The sequence below is a fragment of the Boleophthalmus pectinirostris genome, unplaced genomic scaffold, assembly GCF_026225935.1.
Source record: "Boleophthalmus pectinirostris isolate CB_2022bp ecotype Guang Dong unplaced genomic scaffold, ASM2622593v1 HiC_scaffold_8, whole genome shotgun sequence".
Lineage (NCBI taxonomy): Eukaryota > Metazoa > Chordata > Actinopteri > Gobiiformes > Gobiidae > Boleophthalmus > Boleophthalmus pectinirostris.
In genome coordinates, this window is record NW_026571515.1 from 28,076,140 (window position 1) to 28,098,078 (window position 21,939).

The 21,939-nt window shown below is 42.8% G+C and overlaps 1 protein-coding gene across 1 annotated transcript in view; it reads left to right on the forward strand.

Annotated features, from left to right (window-relative positions):
- Positions 1-21,723, forward strand: part of casz1 (castor zinc finger 1) — an 86,427-nt gene extending 64,704 nt beyond the window's left edge. The window contains 16 exon segments of the mRNA XM_055165800.1: positions 1,230-1,394; positions 3,393-3,565; positions 4,105-4,973; positions 8,292-8,421; positions 8,787-8,850; positions 9,998-10,048; positions 10,050-10,165; positions 10,289-10,411; positions 10,512-10,814; positions 10,938-11,136; positions 11,807-11,864; positions 11,867-11,977; positions 14,532-14,680; positions 15,789-16,020; positions 16,607-16,966; positions 17,615-21,723. Of these exon segments, the coding sequence (XP_055021775.1) occupies positions 1,230-1,394; positions 3,393-3,565; positions 4,105-4,973; positions 8,292-8,421; positions 8,787-8,850; positions 9,998-10,048; positions 10,050-10,165; positions 10,289-10,411; positions 10,512-10,814; positions 10,938-11,136; positions 11,807-11,864; positions 11,867-11,977; positions 14,532-14,680; positions 15,789-16,020; positions 16,607-16,966; positions 17,615-18,798 (4,287 nt within the window). The 3' untranslated portion in view covers positions 18,799-21,723.
- The last annotated feature ends 216 nt before the right edge of the window (positions 21,724-21,939 follow it).

The following is a 21,939-nucleotide window of genomic DNA, read 5'->3' on the forward strand; positions in this document are numbered from 1 at the left end:
ACCCTACTTTGTACCGCAATTAGCCGCTTTTAAGAATGCCGCTTTCTGATGTTTTTCTCTCAACTGGAGATAAATATGGATTGAAGGCAGCACTGAGTCATTGATTCGTGCGTCTCCTCTTACACTTTCTGTAATATCAGCTTAAGCCCAATTACAGCAGATTTGGGTGTCTCTGCAGAGCAACTTTGCCTGTATGCGCGTGTATATGTGGATGTGTGTGCGGGAAAGTGAGAGAGGGGGGATTTTGAGAATTTAGTGATTTTACACAGACGAGTCCCTGGGAATATTCTGAGCACAAGCAAGTGTTAACGCAGTCATTAGAAGAGAAGTGATATCTTAGTGAATAGAATGGCTTTTTGGTTGACTTGTTTGTTTGTTTCTCTTGCCTTGTGTTTTCCCCCCTGAGCACGTCTCCAAAATCATCTGCATGGAACAGGGTTTTTCCAGAGCACAGACATCACTGTGATCTTGCATGTCAATTGATCCGTCTTAATTAAAAAGAAGATATTTTGGGAGAAGATTAAAAAAAACTGTGTAGAGATAGAAAAACAGGGAATATAATTTAAACAACACTATTCTATGATCTACATATAACAGCCAGTAAATTATATGAAAAACATACTTCACATACTTCACATACTACAATACTTCACAAAAAATGAAAGTTTGTGTATATATGAAACGTGGATTTTATATAAAATACTGGACTGTGGAGGAACTGTGCAAGGACAAAAGGATCAAATTGACACTTTGCATCATCATCACACTGTTTTTTATTTTTTTTGTTCTGTTGTGTTTGAGTGTATCTTGCATTTACAATTAATATTTCAAAAGTGTAAAACCATATTTAAATAAAGAAACAAATATATACATAAAAAGGGTTGGTTGATAGTTAAAATATAATTATATTTTCTGTTGCTTGTTAAGGATAGCGTTTTCTACTTTGCTAAAACTGTCCCACAGCCTCAGAGGGACCAGCTCAGAGAGATATGCAAAGTAAATCAATAAGTGCACAACATGTCACATTTAGAGACATCTCACACTTTCTTGGCTCTTGCATCTTGCAGCTGCCACACAGATAAAGTTGCTGATTCTGTTTCTGGTTTAAATAAACACCAACCTGTTGCTGTACATTTTTCCCCATACCACCCACCCCCTCCTTTTCCTCCTCTGCTCTCACCCCCCTCCCTTCCTCTCTCCCCTGCCGTCCATATTGGTTTGTTTTACAGAGGTTTACCAGTAAGCAGGATGTGATCAGGCACTACAATATGCACAAGAAGAGGGACAACTCGCTCCAGCACGGGTTCATGCGCTTCAGCCCCCTGGACGACTGCAGCGTCTACTATCACGGCTGCCACTTGAATGGAAAAAGCACCCACTACCATTGCATGCAGGTGGAGTATAAATTGGCACTGTGCCCCCTGCCGCCCCCGCATTCACCACATGTATAGTACAGACCCACGGAAATACAATAACGAAGAGCTACCCAGTTATGTGACACAAGCACGAGATTATGCAGATTATGTATTGTTCAAAGGTGGAAGATAGCATCATTTGTCCATCTTGTACTCTTCTGATTTTACATGTGAGAAATGTGACAAAACAACATAAGCAACAATACACTAACATATGATGCAAACTTGACAAATATATTTTCTATACTATTTCATACAGTTGGAGTTAATATTAGTTGAAGCAGTTTGCTTATTTAAGATCTCCATTCCAAAAAAATTTATTCTTTTACCAGCAGAATGAAAATTATAATTACTTTTAAAAACTAATTTCTCTGTAGTCCTAGATTTTGTCATACATTCTACATGAATTTATTGCCCAATTAAAATTGAAATTTAACATTGGCTGCTTATTCTACACAGTCGGATGAGAAGGCATAAAGAAATACAAAAACACATTTGTGCATCAGTGTAAGATTGTTAACCCTTGAAAATAATTATGCTTTTAATAGACTTAATAAAGCATAAACAAAGACAAATAATTTATAATAAAGAAATTGTTAATTAAGAATTCAGGCTAGTAGCAACATTGTACCTAAACTCCCAAATTCTAACCCCTTAATCAAGTAGTTACAGAGTCTGAATCTGATTTGTTCATTAAGTTTTGAGTCTTTGTTCATGCTTTTTTTAAGGGGAAATGAAATTGTAATTATTATGAAGCGATTCCCATCATATTGTATAGGCCCCTTTACTGTCAAGGCAGAGTACATGTCCAGATTTGGGTTGTCTATTCCATATTATAAACAGTTTCCTGGGTGGCAGAGCGACTCACTGGGAACACCAAAGAGCAGTGACAGTTCACACCTTGTCCATTTCATCTGATGCTCTAGCCTTAAATAAATACAAGAAAATTGAAAAATGGTGAACCCACATGGGCTCCTATAGTCCCCTCTCTCACTCCTTAATTGGCATGGATAAAATTCCCCCAGCTGTTTACATAAACTTCACATTTTTCATCTTTTAGTACCAAGCAGCCCGTCGAAGATCATTCACCCTTTTGTTTAATTTTTTACATCTGCTTATTTTCAAAAGTGTCATTGTGCCGAGAGCAGAGGAGGACCAGAGATAGATTTTCCTTTTAAACCTTTCTAACTGCGTAATTGTTATTAGGACATTTCAGGGCTTGTTTTAACTGTGCTGAGAACCTGCAGATGTTGGCACCGCCGCTTTTGATTTACGACAAAAAGAAAAAAACACACAATCGCATTTTTTCCATTGTTTGACTCAATATGGAGAAGTTGCCCCGTTTGTGTGCAGGGAAAATGCCAGGATGATATACACTTTGTGCTTTTAATTCAAACATTAGCTGTCTTTCCCTCTCACTGCTGGCTCTAGGCTCCACTGTAGATTTATCTCACTGTACTATCTCCCACTCCTCCTCTGAACCTACTTACAGTAACTTTGCGGTGTACGTGTTATACTTCAAAATATGACTGCTATACCTAGTTTAATTTGAGTACTCTACCTTCTTGGGTTTACTAGAATCATGCACATGTTTTATAGTTAAAATAAGAGAACCTTTATTTGTCCCACAATTGAGAAATTCCAGTGTCGCAATGCTAGCTTCAGGAACATCAAGGGTATAGAGATATGCAATCAAAGTCAAGTCAAGATAAATAACTATTAAAAGACATCAGTTTAGGCTTAAATGTAGTTGTGGGAGACTGTGAAATTTTCTATTGCATGAAAAATCAAAATCAGTAGTTTACGTGACAAAAACAATTTCTTGCACTCATTTCTAGGCCACTTTAACATTCTGGTAACCACAAGCCAGGCTCTGTCTAAACACATTATCAGATCTCTTGTTTCCAACCTTTATAGCAAAGTGAAACTATTGTTGGTGCTGTAGGCCTAGATGTGCTCTTGATTTGATTTTTGCAGGTGGGTTGTAGCAAAGTGTACACCAGCACCTCCGACGTCATGACTCATGAGAACTTCCACAAGAAGAACGCGCAGCTCATCAATGACGGCTTCCAAAGGTTCAGAGCTACGGAGGACTGTGGGACTGTGGGCTGCCAGTTCTACGGCCAGAAGACCACTCACTTCCACTGCAGGTCAGGAGAGTCCCAGCGCTGTGTACCAACATGTATGCAGGGTCCCCGAATAATGTATTAAATTATATTCAAGCACATAGCAATCATTTTAATTTATATAGATACAGCAAAAATTAGAAAAATTGCTATATTACTATAAAATCATGGCAACACTGTAGACAGCAAAATCTGCAAATATCATTATCACAATGTTCTAACAACATTTTATTTTTTTTGTCCACTTGTACCACTTCATATTTATGTCTTAGTATAAGTATAAATTCCCAATAACCTCCAAAATATTGCAATATTTTCCAACTGGCCCTATTAGATTTTTTGGAGGCTTGGCCCAGTAAATCTTCATCAGTGGCACTTGTTTGGCTTGATTCATTAAACTCTTTGTGAGCCTCTGGCAGTGGATACAGGTGGCAATATGTGGGCCACTACTGCTGCCTCTGTTATGACTGTGCCTTTCTAATGGATTACAAAGTGAGCGCGGTCCATTCCTCTGCGCCACACCAAATGACTGTATGAGCTCTGATCCTTTTCTGGTGCTTTAGGCGTCCAGGCTGTACCTTCACCTTCAAGAACAAGTGTGACATCGAGAAGCACAAGAGTTATCACATCAAGGACGACGCCTACGCCAAAGATGGCTTCAAGAAGTTCTACAAATACGAGGAGTGCAAATATGAAGGCTGCGTGTACAGCAAGGCCACCAATCACTTCCACTGCATCCGCTCAGGCTGCGGCTTCACCTTCACCTCCACCAGCCAAATGACGTCGCACAAACGCAAACATGAGCGTCGCCATATCCGCTCCTCGGGTGTCCTAGGCCTGTCCAGCTCCTCTTTCATGGCCCCCAAAGATGAACCAGAGGAGTCCAGTAATGATGACCTGGTGGACTTCTCCACCATCAGCAGTAAGAACTCCAGTTTGAGCGCTTCTCCCACCACACAATCCACTACAGCCTCTCACCTGATGGCCACACCGACCACCTCCGTGTCCTCCTCGCCCTCCAGCCACGCCCTCAAGTCCACTTCCAACATGGCGGCCGGGGCAGGACAGAGGATGAGCAGCCTCCTGTCCCAGACGCTGCCCAGTAACATGCCCGTGGCGCTGGCCCTCTCCAGCAGCGCTCTGGCCACTCAAAACCCGTTCTTCCCCCTCATGCCCAGACTGCCTCTGCAGCCACCGCCCCCCTCTGCTGCTAGTCTCATCTCTGCTGTGTCATCTGGAGCCCTGTCCATGACCTCCGACTCTTTGAGCCAGGGCTACTCCAGTGTTGGGGCAGACGGAGCCATGGCCTCCACCCCAACCTCCTTCTCCACCTCCTCCATCATGGAGAAGATCTCAGCCAGCAAAGGCGTCATCTCACCCATGATGGCCAGACTGGCAGCTGCCGCCCTGAAACCCAACAACTCTGAGACAGGTGAGTGTGTAAGCTATTTACACATTTGTCCTTTTCATGTTCAGGTAAATAACATTTATTCTACTTAAAAATTACAAAATTATACAGTAACTGAGAGACTTGCCTACAGTCAGTTCAATTTAATTCAGAATTTTTCAAAACTACATTTTAAACAACTCCAGCCCATATTGTTATGCAGTAAGACTAAGGAGGAGGCTGTTTGCTCCTCCCGCTACTTTGCTGTGGATTGGCTGCTCTCACAATGTCACCAGCTCCAGAGTGCACTCAGGGGTCATGCATGCTGTGTCTATCCCACAGTGAGTGCTTTGAGCTGGGCCAGGCGTCACCAACCCTCCCAGGCTTCCAGGGACACAGCGGAGGGAGACACGGCCCTCTCCTCCGCTGCGGGCCGCCTGTTATTGTGTTGATCGCTTGTTAGATAGCCACAATCCATTTGGAGATAAATGCGCTGACAGGGGAAGAGGAGAGCCTGTAAAAGTCTGCTGTGATGCTCCGAGTGGGGGCTCCTGGGGCCTGTGTCGAACATGTTTCCTCATCATTGCTCTCTTATCTGTGCACTGCGCCGTTCCAGCCAAATGGAGGTGGAATGAAATTAAGTTCAGAAAATTGTGAGAACAAAATATTTTTTCCCCCATATCCTCTTCGCGGGACTGATAAAAAAAACAGAAGCCGTTCAGGCAGAAACAGCTCTATGCACTATGCTCCCGTGCATCTGCAAAGTTGAATTTCTAGAAAGCTTGTGTTTCCTCAAAACATGTCAACAACTGTTTAGCATAAACATAATTCTCATACGTTTCAGAGGTAATTGGCTTGTCTGGATTTATCTCATTGCTTCAAACAAGGTGAATACAGCACACAGAAACACATTTGCATCTTTCTGGAATTATTATATTTTTTGCATATTTCTCCAAACCTAATGTTTCAGATCATCAAACATTTGAACTATTAAACAAAGATAATAACTAGAACCAATGCACAGTGCAGTGCACAAATGGAATACAAAGAGCTTTTAATATTTGTCATCATTTAACATTTCAAATCATTTTAAAAGCATTTGGTGTTTTTAAAATGTTTTCTTTCATTTAACGCTTCAGAATTGGTAATGTGGGAATATTAACCAAAAAATTATGATCTTATTTTATCCTGTTCCATCAGTTTTGAGGGAGGCAAATGATGCAAAATTGACTTTTAAGAGCTTTTAACAATCTTTATTCTCTTGTAAGATGCCATTGCTATGAATTTTTTAGTTTTCCTCTGCCCTGTACTTAATTCTTAGATTTCTTCAGTAATAACAATCCATGTGTAAATATGGTATGGTGTTATCTGAACATAACCTATTTAAGAAATCCCAAAACTAAATCCTTATTTCTCTGTACAGTTATACAGTGTGCATAAAAACGGAGCAGATGGGATTGGTTACGAGGGCAACGTGAGTTTAAGGAGGGAGGAGGTGAAATTCCGGATGTTGGGAATTGGAAGGATTAGAATTCCTGGTGGTGTTGCAATATGGAGCTGTCAGGCTGAGCTCCACCTCTGGGCTGCAGCAGGTACTGTCAAAAGAGGGAGGGTCCCACCGGAGGATGGGTCTCCACAGATGGTTGCACCCCTCCCTCCTCCTACACACATACGCAGTTCTTCTATAAGATAAGAGTTGTGCTTTTTAGTTTTTGTTCTCATATATCGTGTGTTAAAATGTGTGAACAGGACATTTGGGGCTAAATCGGGAGGAAGTGGTTTGTGCTTCATCAGAACTAAAAAAAAATTGTGAGAAGTGTCAACAGTTTGTGGCCTTTTTATCACAATGCATTTTGTTTGTGAGGTTGTGAAACTTTGCTGTGAATGTGGCCAATTGTGCATGTAATTTTTTTCCTCTTTCGGCTTGTGAGTAATTTCTTTAGTTTTTCTTATTAATGTTCCACTCCAATTTGGCCCTAAGTGTTTTTCCTTGCGATTGGAGCATCTGAAGGGTTTACTAATTAGACACACAGTACAAATGATCTTTCCCAAGCGCTGTATCTTATCCACAGTAATTACAGGCTGGTACATTATTCCTGGATAATTTCCAGAAAGAAGCTGCTTTGAGTCAAACTCATTTGTTCTCCTTGTTTGGAAAGTGGAGAAAGAAAATGTATTATGGACGAGAGAACAAGAGGCACTTCCAATGCAGCTGCTGTTTAGGAAAGCTCTAACCAGAATGTCCGTAATATTCCTCATATAACTAACATGCGCTGATTGGGTCAAAGTTGATGTAATTGTGAATGACAAGAGGGTGTTTATGTGACTGGTTAATTTTGGGCACTCTTTGGGTGCAGTCGAGGGGGAAGGGAAGGAGTGAGCATTAACTGACCTCAAATCAAAATACTGTGCATTTAGTTTGGCCCCGCCCCCAGCCCATTGTCAAAGAGAACTGACACTTCTCGATCTCACCGCTTTTCTCTAACAAGACCCAAGTCTGGCTTTTCCACTCGTATTCAGCGTGATATGTCTTTGGGTCATTATGTAGTGGGGGGTCTGATCACGCCCCCTCATCTATGGGGCTGCCCTGAGTGAGTGAAAAAAGAGGGGCTCTACAGGGCCAAGGGCGCACTCTGCTCCGGACACGACCTTGTCACAATCCCTCAGCACAGCACTCATTATTAAACAACACATTTTTGACCAGACCAATCACAGCACTGTTGTTTTTATGGCTTAAGAGGTTTTGCTGGGACCATCTTGGGCTGTAGCCTCGGGACAAATGAATATTTCAGTCCCTCGGGGGTGGTTGGGGTGGGGCTGCACTCACCTTCCTGTCTGTCAGCGTTTCTTCTGCACACCGGCCGCATGGCATTTATTTATTTAATCTTCTGTCCTCTGAATACCTCTTTGGAGAAGAATGTGATTGAGAGGTCACGCTATTTGAACCAATCTGATTGGCTGTCAGCTCCAATCTGACCGACATGGCGCCCTGTTCCTTGTGGGTACGCTCAGTGGCACCGTTGTCAGGCCAACGCTGAGCCCGGGATGGGGGAGGGAGGGAGGGAGGAGGAGGAGGCTGTCCAATCTGAGACTGCCACTTTCCCTCAGCATTAGCATCTCACTTAATGACCAGTTAAGAGGCAGCCCGCCAAATGAGTTGTGACAAGTGCTGCAGAAAACCCAGTCTTTTTCCCTCATATCTGCCGCCTCTCAATCACTGTTTAAAAGCCTTGACGGCCTGACATCATTTCACAATAATTATCACTGGGAGTATTCGTTTGGGGCCAGGACAGAAGTCACATTACATCTCATCAGGCGTAATAATGCTGACCAACAATAACTTTGTTGTGTCTCTCTCCTCAGGGAATGGCCAGCCTCCGTCAGGCCAGTACAATTTGGTCCAAGTGAAACAGGAGCCCATGGAGCTGGGGTCTACAGGATCCCAGGACTCTGCCCAGGAGCACAGCCTGGACCTCAGCAAGAAGGACCACAGGTACTACACGCAGGCCCAATGAGCACTGTAATGTAATGTACACAGAGTGGGGGGAATAGTCATATGATAAATTGGCTTGGAAAAATAACAATGGTTTTGTGATTTAAAAAGTCATTTTTATCCATTTAGTTTGCTGCCATATATCAAAAATCTACTATGCATACATCTATTAAAAATTCATCGCTTTTGTTCACTTTTGTGCAAAATGTTATGCATAAATGTGAGATCACGCTCCTGTAGATGCTATTTCTTAATAAGACAGCATTTTTCTTCTTCATTATACAGCACACCTTGTGTGATAAATAGTAATATTTACTGTTCTCATGCAAATCTTGACTAAACATTGTTCATTTGACTTGTTCCAGTAATGAATCAAACGGACACGCCGTACCGGGGAATACATCTCTTTTATCCTCGCTTATGAATAAGGTAAGATCCATCCATCAAACGCCTTTCATCCCAAGACAAATTAGCGGCACACGGAGGGGCCTGTTTGTTTTTGAATGTTTCACCGCTAATAAGATGAGTTTGTATCATTTAAATTTTCCAGCCATTTTTCATATGGCGTAATTTTCGCTGCACCTCTCACAAATTAATATAATGAAGCAGTAGCTGGGTGCCATGCCAGATATATAGAGATGTTTGTTTTTTGATGAGCTGTTTTGAACTCCACGTCCATTTTTCCTCCTCCTTTATCCTTTTTCTCTCCTGCCTCATGCTACATTTATTTATAGACTTTGTAAATTATTTGATTAAAAAGTCTGGGGAAAAAAAAACTGGCAGGCAGGCACAGCCATCATTTTTTACCCGCTCTAAGTGTTGGCGTATGGAAATTTAAATGTGTGTGTTTTTTTCCTGAAGATTAAAATGGACATTGTTTTAATCATACATCTCACGTGACACCTACAAATGACTCAGGTGTTTACAGCAGTTTGTTGATGTCATGGCAGCAGAGTAGGCTCAGGCTGTACTTCTACTGCGTACTGTGACTTTGTTTAATTTGTTAGAATTCTTAATTTTTTACTCAGAAAATAAAATAATTTTACCAATACAACAATAATTGTTTTTCATATGGCATAATGTAAATAAACCATATTTCAATTCCCACTGCAACTCATCTGCTTGCTTGGCTGTGGTTAGAGTGTGAATTTACACCAGGTGCCCTTAGTGTATTGTAGTGAAATATTCACGAAGAGATTCAAAAATTTGTGACAGTGAAATTATTTAAGTGAAATATATATTACACAAAGAAGCTGAACTCATACATTCTTGTGTGTCATCTCTCTGGGATAACAGTAGTTATCGTAAAGACAGGATGTGCTTGAGGAGCTGTAGTCCAACAGCTCGTGGTGTCACTGCAGCCTCATTCTGGCCACACACCACATAAAAGACAGTCCCACAGGACACTTGGCAAATGGGCCTGGCCCGAACTCAAGCTCCTGTCTAGTCTTTGTAAATCTGCCTCTGCTTTCTTCTCTCTCCAGATCTCATGTCTCTGAGCCCACACACATTTGGACAAATTTAACCATAGACAAACAAGTGTTGGACTAACTGTGATTAAAATGTGTACTTTCAGATGACGCATGTGAACCCTGCCCTCTTCAATGCCATGAATATCAAATCTGAGATGGATGGACGGAAACCACGGGGGAGACCACTCAGAGGCAGGCCACTACCTGAACCAGGTGCTCAAGAGGTCCCTGCCTGACAAGCCCAATGAGATCTGGAGGACATATCTGCGCAGGTATGACAGTCAGGTTTAGATTTGTTCTCTTTAGGCTGTTTCTGGTTGTCGGAGTTACATTAAAAGTAAAACCTTTTTTATTTTAATCTGGACATCTGACTGACTCTGCTTGTCCTTGTTCAGGTTCGATACAGAGGACTTCTGTGAGGCTCACTGTGACTTCCTTCAGAAGGTGCACTTCCATTGCCTGGTGGAAGACTGTGGAGCGCTCTTCAGCACAGTGGACGGGGCCATAAAACACGCTAAGTGAGTGTCACCCCAAGTCATGATCAGGGAAAACACCATCTACATTTGAGAGTGGAGATTTATAGAGCTGTGTAAGAATGAGCTCCTGTTTGTTGTGCAGCTTTCACCTCCGGGCCACTTTGAAAGTGAAGTCTGAGGGCTCGTACAGTGAGAAGGAGTCTGGAGAGCCAGCTGCCCCAGTGTCCATGGCCAATAACCCCCCTGTGGATGTTTCTCACCTCAGCTCCTCAGGGGGCTACAGCTCGCCCCCTCCCTCCATGTTGGCATGGAAACAGCTGACCGGTACCATCCCTCAGATGGCCGCCTCAATGCCCACTCTTCCGGCCAGCTCCCCTCTGCCCACCACTTCGCTGGAGAACGCTAAGCCTCAAGTCAAACCGGGCTTCCTGCAGTTCCAAGAAAAGTAAGAGGAACATACTAGTGTTGAATTCTAGTTAACAGATATATTAGCTATTAAAGCTCCTTGTAGTAAACATCTATGGCCAATATAATGTTTTAATTTTTCCAATTGTCCTTTTTTGTCCAGTGACCCCTGTTTGGCTACTGACTGTAAATATTCAAACAAGTTTCACTTCCACTGCTTATTTGGGAACTGCAAATATGTCTGTAAGACCTCTGGGAAAGCCGAGTCCCACTGCTTGGACCACATCAACCCCAACAACAACCTGGTGAACGTGAGGGACCAGTTTTCCTACTACTCTCTGCAGTGTCTGTGCCCCAACCAGGTGAGCCCTGCACACAGCCAATCACTTCCTGTCAGCCACACACATTCTCACTGTGAAGTATGCTATCTATTAGAGCAGCATTTGAGCTTATTTGACTCAAGGCTTTCACAAGCACTGCTCCCCGTCTTCCATCTCCGCTGAAAAGACAGTCGACTCACCCCAGTAATGCCTGTTTATATGTCAATGATGTCATTTTGACTGCCGCATTCTCCTCTCAGAAAAGGCCAATTTAGCTGATATTACCCAATAAATCATTGTCAGTGGCACAGTAAACAAGGCTGTCTGGAATAGGGCAAAAATCAGGGGAATGCTCCGTAAATGAAACCTAAATGGCAGCCCGTGCCTGCTCTCATGAGCTCGTATTTGGAGAAGCGTTTAAATGAATTCATTAATGTGTTGAAAATCAGCCCTTCACCCCCCCCCCTCAGTGGCAGCACTCACACAGATCTTATTTGGGTTGTCCTTGGGGAGGGAGGGGGGCAGACAGATGGGGCTGCGCAGTGCCAGAGGAGGGGTCTGGGGCTCTGATGAGGGAAAGCGCAGGATTGTGAGGTGTGGATTATTTTGTGTGAAACTTTGAACACAGACATCAAACACAGTTAATCAGTGTCTGCAGCTCACACTCATCATGCCTGACTCAGGAAATTGAAATGATGCGTCTGGTCCACAGCACTGCGAGTTCAGAATGAGAGGCCACTATCACTGTCTGCGGCCAGGCTGCTACTTCGTCACAACATCACCACCAAGCTGCCCTGGCACGTCAAGAAGCACGAGAAGGCAGAGCGCCGCGCAGCCAATGGTTTCAAGTACTTCACCAAGCGAGAGGAGTGTGGCCGCCCGGGTAAGAGAACACACAAAACACTTACCAATGTACACGTCAAAATAGTTAGCCATATCAGGGCTCAACAACTAAACAACTAAAATCTAAAACTATCCAAAAGTGACCACGAGTGGACAAAAACATGACTCACGTCATGATTAATAAACTTTTCATATGGTGTCAAGGGTGAGTTTGCAGCAGTTTGCTTAGAAACCATGCTTAAATTACTGTTAGATTGGTTAATAACCAGGAAACCATTAGCCCAGCCCCATTGTTCAAATAAAGACAGTAACACCAGAATTCTAACTGGAAAGCTAATATTGACTTGTGTATATTATTACCTTTTTTTGAATGTGAGTCAATGGAAGGGAGCCAGGCGTCTAGGAGCCAAGACTTTATAACTTCCGGATCGGATTCAACTTCTACCCTTTAAGATGACGTGTGCCTGTTCAACTGGCTAGTTTTCTTATAACATAAGTCTTTCTGAATAGCATTCTTACTCTGGATTAAAGTATTATGTACTTAAGGCAACAATTGATTTTTCATGTGTGTTGTTAGCAGATACATTGTTTACACACTGGGTGCAACTTACTGTATGTTGGCAAACAGTAAGCATAGGTATGGCTTCTGTCTATTGCATATGCCCCCCTCCCAACCCCAAGTCCCTCAGGTATTCTTCCTCTCTCTCTCTGTATATGAGCAGTAACGTCAACGGGGGCAATCACATCCAGGTTGTTTTCTTCTTCCTTTTTGCCCCTGTCAGAAATGAGCAATTAGCTTTGTGTTTGTTAATTATCCGGCTTGTCTGGTTTAGCCTGTTTGTGTTGCGGAGCTGCGCCTCTCCGCCACCGCTGCCATCCAAATGAATTAAAAGTGATGTGTATTTTTTTCCTTTCTTTCTTTTTTCAGGCGGTTACACAAGCTTTTCAGAGCATAGGAACAAAGAAAACAAAAAAGCGGGCCCGAAACAGCTGTTTTTTGTCCTCAGTCCGATCTGCCAGGCGTATTGTTTGAGAGGATTAGGATTGCTAACACTACAGTCATAAAGAATTGATGGCTTGCCAGTATCCATGGCAGCAGCACTAAATTGAACATGGCTGATGATGCTACCTGGATTGGGTCGCAACAAAAGGGCCCTGCGTGTCACGGGGGTTAACATTATTTGCTCAACTTGCAGCGTTTGGAGCGGTGTGCAAAAGCGATTTGATGACACAGGGCTGTTTGTGCTCCTAAAGCAGGCGCCATGGTTACTGACATGCTAGCACCTGCCCAGCATGTAACTCTTTCAATTATTTCTGCCTGCTTTTATATAATGGTATTTGATTAACAGGCACAAAACGGAACATTCATTTAATTTGAAATCATAAAGCAATTAGAGCTATGGCGCTTAAAACAAGAGGAAAGCGGATAGGCGAATAGGACACAGACAGCAGGAGAACAAAAGGCAAAAATGACAATAGAGATACTTTGAAAAATGAATTTAATATGGTAATAATTGTATATTTACTTTGGTTTGCAGGGGCGTGTGCGCATTATTGGCCCGCCGAAAATGAGAATTTATTTATGTAAATTCCTAATTGAATAAAGCATGTCAGTGTAATAAAAGAGCTCCACAGGTTTAGTGCAGAGAAGGCTTGACTTCTCAGTGTGACACCACAGTGATCTAATATTCCTCCTACATGTACACTCTACACAAACACTTGGAAATGCAATCCCTCTTTAGTCACCAACTCATAGAAACTACAAATATTTCACTTCAGATTCAATTTAATAACCACTCACGGAGAGGATAATGTATAGCACAGTGGTACAGATTGAAACCAATGAAAACCAAGATTAAAGAATAAACATGAGTACACTGGATTTCATAAGGGCAAAGTTGCTAAGAAATAAACCTTTGAATACTTTTACTTATCAGTAGCTTTGAGACAGGCTCGTGGGCAGGAAAAGATTTGTGTTCCTATAAAACAATAACAGAAATGTATGCATAAAATAGTAGATTACAATTACTAGTTCCAGCAACGTATTGCAGCAGATTCCAGGAATTATAGGTCATCATTACTACACAGTAGACTGACAGAGTTATGCACTAGTCATTTACAAATTCACTGTTAGAAATTAAGAGAATCCAACCCACAACCTCCCTTATTTCTTATACTGCACGAGCTTGGTTGTATGTGTTTTTGTATGTTTAGTCGCATTCAGTGTAGACCAAAGCGAAGCCAAAACATGCAAACAGACCAAAAAGTTCAATATAATAAATAGTAAAGGACAATACATCTGCTTTTTGTTTGGTAATACTCGGTATTTATCATAATACTGATACCAATGCGTTTGTTTGAAATGTATTGAAACTCATCTGCTCCTCCTCTTTATTTGCACTCCACCCCTGCTTAAACTGATCCAACAGTTGTTGTCAGAGTATGTGCAGAGAAACTGAAACATAAGTTATTTCAAAATGTATTAATAACTAATAAAAAAGTATTTGTATTTCAGAATTGTTAGTATTTATATTTTCTACATCAAGATAATCAATACTACAACATTTTCAACATGGCATCATCTCTTTCTTTAGGCTGCAAGTACAACCAGGTGAATAGCCACTTCCACTGCATCCGTGAGGGCTGCCAGTTCTCCTTCCTGCTCAAGCACCAGATGACCTCACACGCTCGCAAGCACATGAGGAGGATGCTGGGAAAAAACTTTGACCGAGTCCCATCCCAGGTACAAAATACAGCATACTAGAAAAACTACAGACAAACAGCCTCTATTGTCAGATGCCAATCTCAAAAAGAGGGTTATTATCTCCAAATATGGGCTGCGCACCTCGGGGGACTATAACAGGTGTTGAATTGTTTATGGAAACATCTGGAAACAAAGCCAAGTACCTCACACGCCCTCTGCTATTGTCAGCCATTTTATCCCATTTTAAACTCTTATGTAGGTTAATGGTAACAACTTTAACTTAACGCATAGTAAATTGGTGAATGAATTCAAGCCAAAAAAAGTGTTGAAAGTCAAAACAAAAAAGCAACAACATATACTTAAACCTATAATTAATATTAAGCTTTCTAAAATACCTATATTCAGTCACAGTGTTAGTGTTGCTTCCTGTCATATGAGTCATATTGGTAAAAATAAGCAGATTGGCGCCAATATCTTGTCACACCAGTCAATTGTAATCCATGCATGACATTCTCGAGACATATTTCACAGTCGGCTGTACTTTATTTCCTAAGTTAACCTCTTGTGGGCGAAGCTAGATACATCAAAACATGTGGATTTACTTGTTTCCATTGTTGCTTTTCTTTTCAAAGTCACCCTATAATGACAGAAGTATGACGTTTGTACTTTCTTGCTAAATACCTCTGTGTGCAAATATTTGGTTTTATGCCAGCAACCAACACCTGTTTTTGAGAACTTGTTCTTTTTTGGGACATGTTTGTTGAACAGGCAGTGCTTTTGCGTGCGAGCAGAAAAGGTTGATTTATGACCTAATTTGATTATTACATTATTATTAACTTTTTATTTGAATGACACACCTGGAAAGTGCCATATATTTGAACTATTGTGGCAGGATACAGCATATTAGAATTGGGATTATACAAGAAGCATACAAAATATGTTAGAAACAGTCTTACATGTAAAAGAGCACTGCCTGTCTTGTGTTCCACAGTATAGCATTAAATAGTTACATAGTGCTCTTTAAAAAAATAAAATGAACCTTTTTTCTTAGGTAATGCTTCCTTCCTTTGGTAAACTTTAGACATTAGAGTACTAAGGAATAATTATTTTGATTTGAAGTCTAACCAAATTGCTATGTTCTTTCTAGGTGCTACCTTTGGGTCACAGGGCGGATGACATGCAGCACTCGTCCAGCCTGGTGTCTGGTCCAGTCCCCAGTCAGACCAGCCTCTCCGCCAGCTTCTCCAACACCTCCATGGACGAAACAGAAGACTACGTGGACTATGCTGGGGGCAGCCCTCTGGGTCTGTCCTCAGAATCCTCCAACCAGGACCGGAGTTGCACCAGCACACCAGTGGGCAATGATGCCTCACCTGCAGGTAAGCTCACCACTGAAATAACCACATTCTCAAGATTGCCATTTCACACATTCTTCAATCATGTTTTTGATTTACTTCTATTTGAATCAATAGCATAATGATACATCAGCCAAAATATTAAGAGAAAACCATTACAGTTTTATTGGACAGTCTCATAAAGCATCCTTTTTGCACTTGAGGCCATTGTAGATAATTACATTGTCCACTGGCCGGAAAACATCCCCGTGGCATTTTGTTTACTTGAGCAGTTTTACTGACCTGGGGCTAAATGCATAGATCACCAAACAGTTTTTCATCTTAATATTTATTTTAGTGTTTGCTTTGTTTTCTATCTTAGCCTGTCTGCAAACTTCACATTTCACATGCAATATATGATCTATTTTACTATTATTCTCATCATGTTGTTTTGGCTGGTGTTTGGGTAACTTGTCTTGAATGGGGCTCATTTTGTATCATCTCTTCTCTTTTATCTTTCCCTTTTCTACCTCCCATCCCTGTGTCTGTGACTGTGTTTGTGGATATGTGGGTGTGTGTTCCCCTCTGTCTGTGTCCCCCTCCACCCCTTCTGGTCACCCTGTCTCTCCAGGACAAGGCTGCCCCACCACACCTTCTGCTCCCACCACCCCTGCTGACACCACCCAAACAGCACCTCCTTCTCCTCCTCCTCCTCCGCCTCCTCCTTCTCTTCCTCCTCCAGCTCTCCCCGCCCTCGCCCCTCCTCAGCCGGGGCTCCAGGCTCCGGCCCTCCCCCCTGCCCTTCTGCGCCCGCCCCTCTCCTCACTCCCATACCTCCTGTCTCCACCTTGTCTGTCATACTCTCTGCTCAGCGCCTCTCTGGGAGCCACTCGGAGTGTTGTCATGCCAACCAACACACCAGCTTACAGCCCCATCATTGCCACTCCGTCTCCGGTTAAAAATGACGTCCCTATAGTGCAGGATGCTGCAGGTACTTACCCCGGCGCAAACCAACACTGCAGCTGTCACTCAGGCCAGGCCTCTCTGCACTTGTGTTTGTAAAGCATGCCCAGAGGAAACATGAGGAAAGTGCATGCACAAAACAAACATGTACATGAACTCACTGACTCTTAACTGGGAGAATCCACTCAAGCAATAGCCGCTATATTACAGATAAAGGCGTCCTGCTGTACCAAGCACGGCCCTGGTTAGCTTCCATTAACTGGGCTGCATCAGCAGTCTCTTATTTTAATCACGCCGCAAGTTTTATCGAAGCCCACTGCTTCCTGTCTCGCAGAACAGGGAGCACATCATTAGCAGTGACCCTAGGGTGTTGCAAAAGGTGGGTGCCCCCCATAAAACAACATAAAGATAAGAGGGTTGGTTAAGACCCACAGCTCTCTGTGTGTTTGGAGGCTAAGACACCCTGTAAAAGTGTCATGTTTCAAAGTCAATCTATCATTCGCTCTCTTTTAATCATTCAGGGAATTAGGAATTCTAAAAGTGTGGCTCCCTGTGCTTACTCAGCTGTGAGTAAGTTACATTAGAGCTGCAGCAGGAGGCTGTGGCTGCCATGATATGTCTATTGTCTGCAGCTTTGCTTTGGTATCACTCACCGTTTCCTGTGCTTCTCCTCCAGGCAACACTATCTCCATTCCCACGGCCACCGGGGCCAAGAAGCGCTTCTGGATCATCGAGGACATGTCCCCTTTCGGCAAGCGCCGCAAGACCGCCTCTTCGCGCAAGATGCTGGATGAGGGCATGATGTTGGAGGGCTTTCGCCGCTATGACCTCTATGAAAACTGCAAAGATATCAACTGTCAGTTCTCTCTGAAGGTGACCCACTATCACTGCACCAGGGAGAACTGTGGGTACAAGTTCTGTGGGCGCACGCACATGTACAAGCATGCCCAGCACCATGACCGTGTCGACAACCTGGTCCTGGACGACTTCAAGCGCTTCAAGTCCTCGCTCATCTGTAACTTCCCTGACTGCCAGTTTTCAGGGAACAGCACCCACTTCCACTGTCTGCGCTGTGGCTTCCGCTGCACAGACAGCACTAAGGTGACGGCCCACCGCAAACACCACGGCAAACAGGACGTGATCAGTGCAGCCGGCTTCTGCCAGTTCAGCTCCAGTGCCGACTGTGAGGTGCCCGACTGCAAGTACAAGCTCAAGTGCTCGCATTTCCACTGCACCTTCCCTGAGTGCAAGCACACTGTTGTGGGCATGTCCCAGATGGACTCCCACAAGAGGAAGCATGAGAAGCAGGAGCGTGGAGAGCTGCCCTCAGTCTCACCCAAACAAGAAGGACACCATCTGAGCGGAGTAGTGTCAGCAGTCACCCCTGTGTCTATGAGCATGTCCCACATGAACAGTACCCCCTCCATGCTGTACCCGGGGGGAGCCCTGGGCTCAGACTACAGTCACCCATACCCCCCGTCCTCTATGGGCATGGACACGGCCCTGGACAGCTCCCTGAATCTGACAGACACCAGCAGCTCCATGTTCTTCCTGAAGAACGCCGCTGGGCTGGGCCTCAACGACTCCCTGGACCTCAGTAAAAAGATGCTCCAGGACACAGGCCTGTCCAACCACTCCTCCACCCCCCTGAGAGGGGGCTCTGGCCCGGACGACACCACTGGGACCTCCGGAGAGGCAGAGGATGACCTGTCTCCCGAGGAGGAGGACATGAACTCTGACTCAAATGACGACTCAATGGTGGAGGGCGATAGAGAGAAGGACAGTGCAGAGGCTCTGAGTGCTTCCGTTAACCACTCTTCCCCACTGCAGAGCCCCCCAGTGGAACAGCAGGAGCCCTGAACTCTAAGTTAAGACTGAGAAGTGAGAACAAAGACATGGAGGCCGCACACATCCTGTTCAGACTTGTACTCAAACTAGTGACGGCCCACACTGATTAATGATCATGTTTACAAGGTGACCAACATTATTAATTCAATTATGCATTAAGAAAAAATATGAACAGAGACACAGTCATAGGCCCCACTTTTACAAATAAGGGGGCAGCAATGTAAAACATTTTACTACACATCAGTCTTTTGTGTGGGTGCATGTTTGACTTTAATTTATTTTTATTTTTTCACTTTATTATGTGTGAAAAAAAACAAGAAAAACAAAAACAAATCTCTCTATATAACTATATATGTAAGTGTGTGTGTGTGTGAACGATGATCTAAGGAGAAAAGTGCTGTGGATATTCTATAAGCAAAGGCAAGCGGATCACCAAGGGGAATACCCTCAGAGGTTTTGATCTTTTCTGTATTATGAATAATAATAATAATATTAATATTATTAGACATTGTGAGGAAGAGTATAAAGCTCCTTTTCTCGGATGTTTTACTTTGTTCTCAATCTGGATTTGACCAGTAGCTGTTTGGTCAGTCTCTACAGTTCTCGTGACATTCTGCTAGCTGTGTCCCACTAGCACCAAAAACCAAGCTAAGTCCCTGTAATGTACCCCTCCTGTACTGGGCCCCACCCAAGGGCCCCTCAGAGGAATCAAGTCTGTGTGTGGATAGTGCACTTTTCTATATTAGCTGACCATTACAAACATAGAGAACTCCTGCTCATATTTAAGACTATTTTTGTTACCGTTGGCATCACTGCATTAAATTGTCATTTTGTTGTGTTATAGTTAGATGCATATCGATTTGGATGAAGCTGTATTTAAATCAAAACGGGAGGGTTGGGCTGCCCACAGGAAGTAAAGAGACATTTGGATGCAGTGGGATATTTCAGCACCGGGAAAGTAGTTTTATGTTGAAAATGTACAGACCCAAAAATGTCCAAATGGCATTGTTGGTTTTTTTCTTTTTCACTTTGGCTGTGGTTGAACTCCTGTTAATGTTATGCTTTTAATTTAATATTTATGTGACCTTCCAATGAGACATTTTTAGGGTGTTATTGCACTTTTTAGGTTCATTTTTACCGTCAGAAAAATATGATATATATCTTTTAACAGGGAATTTGCTTTAATGTTGTTTTAGTTCACTTTGCTTTGATGCACAAATAGATGTTAGTGTGACAAAGAACTCTTGTTATGTGACTTATTTAAAAACTGGTTTTTATTTTTTGATTTTCTGTGATTGGATAAAAATGGACCGCCCCTGACATGGGTGTGGCTTGGTTAGGAACACTAATATGGACTGTAATTGAAGAGGATTGTGAAGAGGCTGACTTACTGTAGTTCTAAATTATTATTATTATTATGTATTGAACAGTGGACACACGCAAAGGGAAGATTTCCAGAGCTTGGCATTGGAAAAATAATCACAATAGGGAAAAGTGTGTGTCAATGATATTCCACCAAACATTGTTTTGAAAAAATAAAAAAATGGTTGTACAGTATTTTCCTCTGTAAAAAATAACTATATATGAACAAAATGCTCTTTGATGAACAGCTTCCTTTAAAAAGAAAAGTCGTAAAAGGAGAAATGAAATAATAAAAAGTTCAAAATTCAAATAGCCTCACTTTAGTTTGCTTGTGTGTGTGACTTTACTTTCTGTTGGTCCAACCATCTGGAAGACCATGGTCAAGCAGAATTATGGTTTACTGTCATTTTGTCAAAACTCAGTTTAAAACTACACAAACATTCTGTTTTATTAATAAGCATTTTTGTGTGTTATATTTTTTTCTTTAGATGAAAATATTTTCTTTGAGCTCAAGCCTCACAGGCCGAGTCACCCAGCCTCCCTTCAAAGTCCTGTGCACTTGAATTTAGTTTCTTTTTGTGTGTGCAGCTGTGAAATAGCAGAATTTGTATAAAAGTTGACATTAAATAAACTATAAATACAGATACACTGTACTGTATAGTGTTTGAAGCCTGCGAGCAGACCTAACATGCGAGCGGCGCTCCAAAAGAGGTTCCTCTTGGCTCTGTCCCAGCTCCGATTCATATTTCATGACCTTGTGCTTCTCCCTCTGCTTTGTTCTGCCATTAATCCAACTGGAGTGATACAAAGCACAGCAGCCCTGCCTCTGTGCAGCCACAGATCAGTGTTTCTCCATCAGGACCAGAACAGAACACCTCTGTGTGGGTCCAGCCTCAGGCCCTGCTCCTGCTGCCCTATCTCTCCTCTGCCTCGCTCGCCCAGTGTCTCTCTCTCCTTTGCCTCGCTCGCCCTGTGTCTCTCCGCACTCCCGTCCAGTGGCCCGGGCGTCACTTGTTCTGTCCCGTCTACAGCTGTTCCTGTCCTTCCTGCTTCTTCTGAGGCTTTTTCTAATAAAAAGACAGACATGGGTAAAGGCATCACCATCTGTCAGCCAGCTGGCTCCTGTATATAATCTACCAGAAAAAAATGAATAAACAGAAAATTATATTACACTAAAACCAGACGGAAACGACCTCCAAATCCAGCTTCAGCTTCTGCTGAAACGACAGATCCTTTTACAGGAGAAATTAATTCTGTAAGAGATGGTGCACAGAAGTGGTGAAGAAACAGGGAGATGTATTTCCAGAGCTGGAGAATGTAATCTGAAAGGCGCCTGCTCACTGCAGCAGCCACATTTTAGACTTTGTAAAATATATTGCACTTTTGGACTAAAAGCCATCTCCCGTTAGCATTCAATTTAGTGAGATTCATGAGACGTTTTCTATGAGAAGTTGACAAAGAAGCAATTTTGTAAGTCTCCACTTGAATTTGTTGCCCTCAGCACTACTCTCTTCAGTGTTTCATATTTATTTCCTTGGAATCAGTGCTTTCCATCTTCATTGTGCTATATTTATGTTTTCTCTGTTTGTGCATGTCTTATGCAAAGATTGAGCTTTTCACTCAGTGAAATAAAAACATACTAAACCAACATGAGCTTCCTGTCTGTGAGTGTCTGTGACAGGTGCGTACTTCATGAAACACAGAGTGTACACTGTAAATGCCCTGTGAGCGTGCACGAGCACGTGCACATGCTCGAGCATGAAGGGCTGATGTGCCAGGAGCAGACTGGGA